The sequence below is a fragment of the Tupaia chinensis genome, unplaced genomic scaffold (genome assembly GCF_000334495.1).
Source record: "Tupaia chinensis unplaced genomic scaffold, TupChi_1.0 Scaffold000685_1, whole genome shotgun sequence".
NCBI classification, from domain to species: domain Eukaryota; kingdom Metazoa; phylum Chordata; class Mammalia; order Scandentia; family Tupaiidae; genus Tupaia; species Tupaia belangeri.
Genome location: NW_006160208.1, coordinates 2,019,313 through 2,022,225, shown reverse-complemented (window position 1 = coordinate 2,022,225; position 2,913 = coordinate 2,019,313). Strand labels below are relative to the sequence as shown.

Sequence of the window (2,913 nt, the reverse complement as noted above, 5' to 3'; positions counted from 1 at the left end):
AGAGTGTACTGACCCCTGGGGTAGACAGCAGAAGTCTTTGGATCGATGACTTCCAGACAGTGTTTTCAGTTACTTATGTTAGTGCTTTTATGTATTAATAAATTATTAATTTATTCAGCTATTAGGGTTTAAGAACAATTCGGGGGTTTCCCACGTGCGCTGAGACGCTGAGGGCATCATGTTGTAAGGAGATGGGGGCTTTGGTGACTCGCGCAATCAGAAATTTGAACCTAGAGAACCGAGCGGAATGGGAAATCAGCAAGATGAAACCCTCTTCTGCTCCCATGCACCCTTCCACCAAGAGGCTCCTGCAGGAACAGATGATCCGCCATCCAGAAATTAAGGGAGAGACTGACAGAAAAGATGACAAGTTGCTATCATTACTGAAAAACGTGTACGTTGATTATAAAGATCCTGTGGCTTTTGTGCAGGTAAAAGATGCCGAAACATGTCAAGAGCCTAAGGAATTCAGATTGCCAAAAGGCCATCACTTTGATATGAACATTACAAACATTCCCAAAGGCAAAACTTCTATTGTAGAAGCATTGACGCTGCTCAATAATCATAAACTTTATCCAGAAACACGGACTGCTGAGAAAATAGCTCAAGACTACCTATTAGAACAGAAAGATGTAAATTCTCTTCTCAAATATTCTGTTACTTTTGACGTCAAAATCTTCCCTCCTGAAGACAAGAAGGCAGTTCAATCAAAATGAAGAAAACCATGGAATTATTTTTCTATGTGTAATCCCCATCCCTGTATCCTGTTGATTTCTATTTTAGCACATTAAATTAGATAAATTACCAAAAAAAGAACAATTTGGAAATTTTGATAAATACTGTTTTCTAAGTCATATTTGCATTTTGGTGGTTTCCTATCACTTCAGGATAATTTTTAAGATTTTACCCTGACCTTGAAGGATAAAATATTTCTGAAAATTTTAACAAATTTTTAAATTATAAAACACAGATAGGAGACTGGCTGAGGGAAGAGGGAGAGTCTGCAGATGGGGAGAAGACTTAAAGGTTTACACTGTGTCTTAGAACCCATGCCCACGCTCTGCCTCCTGGCCACTCTGAAATCTGATAAAATTTTACTGAAATCTGGAGGAAAACATAAGACACAGAAGTTAAAAGCCTGAACTCTGACTCCAATAGGTGTTTTTCTTCTGCTTTGGTTCTGACCAGTATCAACCTAACCTTCAGTACATTGCTTAATCTTGGGGCAAGTCATTTCCTCCTCTGTAAAATGAGTTGTGAAATTTAAAAGAGGAAAAGCCTGGTATCTAACAGCCCACACATGATAGCAATTCTTATGAGTTATGAAAGTTCTATTAAGGTAGGACCAACCCTGTAGTGCATTGGCTCTGCACAGAGGCTGTTGGATTCCACATGGCCAACCAGAGTTCAAGACCTAGCCCTGTCAGTATCATACCACATGCGTGTGCACTACCCAGGGTCCTGTTGTGATGAAGGGTTGGAGGAAAAAGGATTGTAGCATGGCCGGGCCGTACAGGGGGTGCCTTCTCTCTCTTTCTCTAGTCATGTACACATGCCCTTTAGCATTTAAAAAAAATTAAAAGTTGAATTAATGGAATCAGAAAGTTAGTCATTTCTACCTTGGTTTGATTTCAACCTATTGTTTGGTTTCCAAACAGAAAGATTATACATGGAAGCAAATCAATGGACTCTGGAATATCCTCGGACGAAAGTTACAAAATGGATTATCCTCAAATGGGTTTATGTATAATAATTAATAACAAGAACTTTCATAAAAGTACTGGTATGTATCTTACATCATTTTTGATCCCTTTCAAATATTTGTGCCATTTATATTTCATAGAATATAGAAAGCAGTGTTGATGGGTCATCAGTCAGCCACGATACAGAATGGCCATGAGAAAGCGAGTGGTCAGGACCCCACGGGTCCTGTGACACAGCGTAAACCCTCAACTCTTCTCCCCACCTGCAGACTCTCCTTCTTCCCACGGCCAGTCTCCATCTGTAAAGGCTGGCTTCTTTTGCCTTGACTTTTCTATAAGCCTTGCTTCTTTATCCTCCTGCTCCCTTTTATGCAAATGGAAGGTTCCCAACAAATAGTAAATAGTAGTATTTGTCTTTTCCAGCAGCTGCAGGGAACACCATAGGAATTATCTCACTTAATTTTATGACAACTGTAAGGAGTAGCTATTGTTAGATTCTAAAAGGTTAAGACCCTTGCACACAGGTTGTATGGTCGCAGGCCTGGGTCTTGGGCCTTAGCCAAAGTCTGAGCCTTAAACCACCTTCTGTTCTGCTCTCCATCTTTCTTTGCGTTTATGTATAATAATTAATAACAAGAACTTTCATAAAAGTACTGGTATGTATCTTACATCATTTTTGATCCCTTTCAAATATTTGTGCCATTTATATTTCATAGAATATAGAAAGCAGTGTTGATGGGTCATCAGTCAGCCACGATACAGAATGGCCATGAGAAAGCGAGTGGTCAGGACCCCACGGGTCCTGTGACACAGCGTAAACCCTCAACTCTTCTCCCCACCTGCAGACTCTCCTTCTTCCCACGGCCAGTCTCCATCTGTAAAGGCTGGCTTCTTTTGCCTTGACTTTTCTATAAGCCTTGCTTCTTTATCCTCCTGCTCCCTTTTATGCAAATGGAAGGTTCCCAACAAATAGTAAATAGTAGTATTTGTCTTTTCCAGCAGCTGCAGGGAACACCATAGGAATTATCTCACTTAATTTTATGACAACTGTAAGGAGTAGCTATTGTTAGATTCTAAAAGGTTAAGACCCTTGCACACAGGTTGTATGGTCGCAGGCCTGGGTCTTGGGCCTTAGCCAAAGTCTGAGCCTTAAACCACCTTCTGTTCTGCTCTCCATCTTTCTTTGCTTGTAGACTTTTTTTTTTTTCCC

The 2,913-nt window shown here is 40.4% G+C and overlaps 1 protein-coding gene across 5 annotated transcripts in view; it reads left to right on the top strand.

The window, feature by feature from the left end:
• Window positions 1-2,913, top strand: part of CASP3 (caspase 3) — a 17,898-nt gene that overhangs the window by 1,841 nt on the left and 13,144 nt on the right. For 2 of the 5 annotated variants that reach the window (XM_006160438.3, XM_027776590.1), the window contains exon 2: window positions 1,659-1,783. In XM_006160438.3, the coding sequence (XP_006160500.1) occupies window positions 1,659-1,783 (125 nt within the window). Of the gene's footprint in view, window positions 1-118; window positions 633-1,658; window positions 1,784-2,913 lie in introns of those variants that run through there. The other 3 variants (XM_006160437.3, XM_027776589.1, XM_014592393.2) reach the window with 3 other exon arrangements.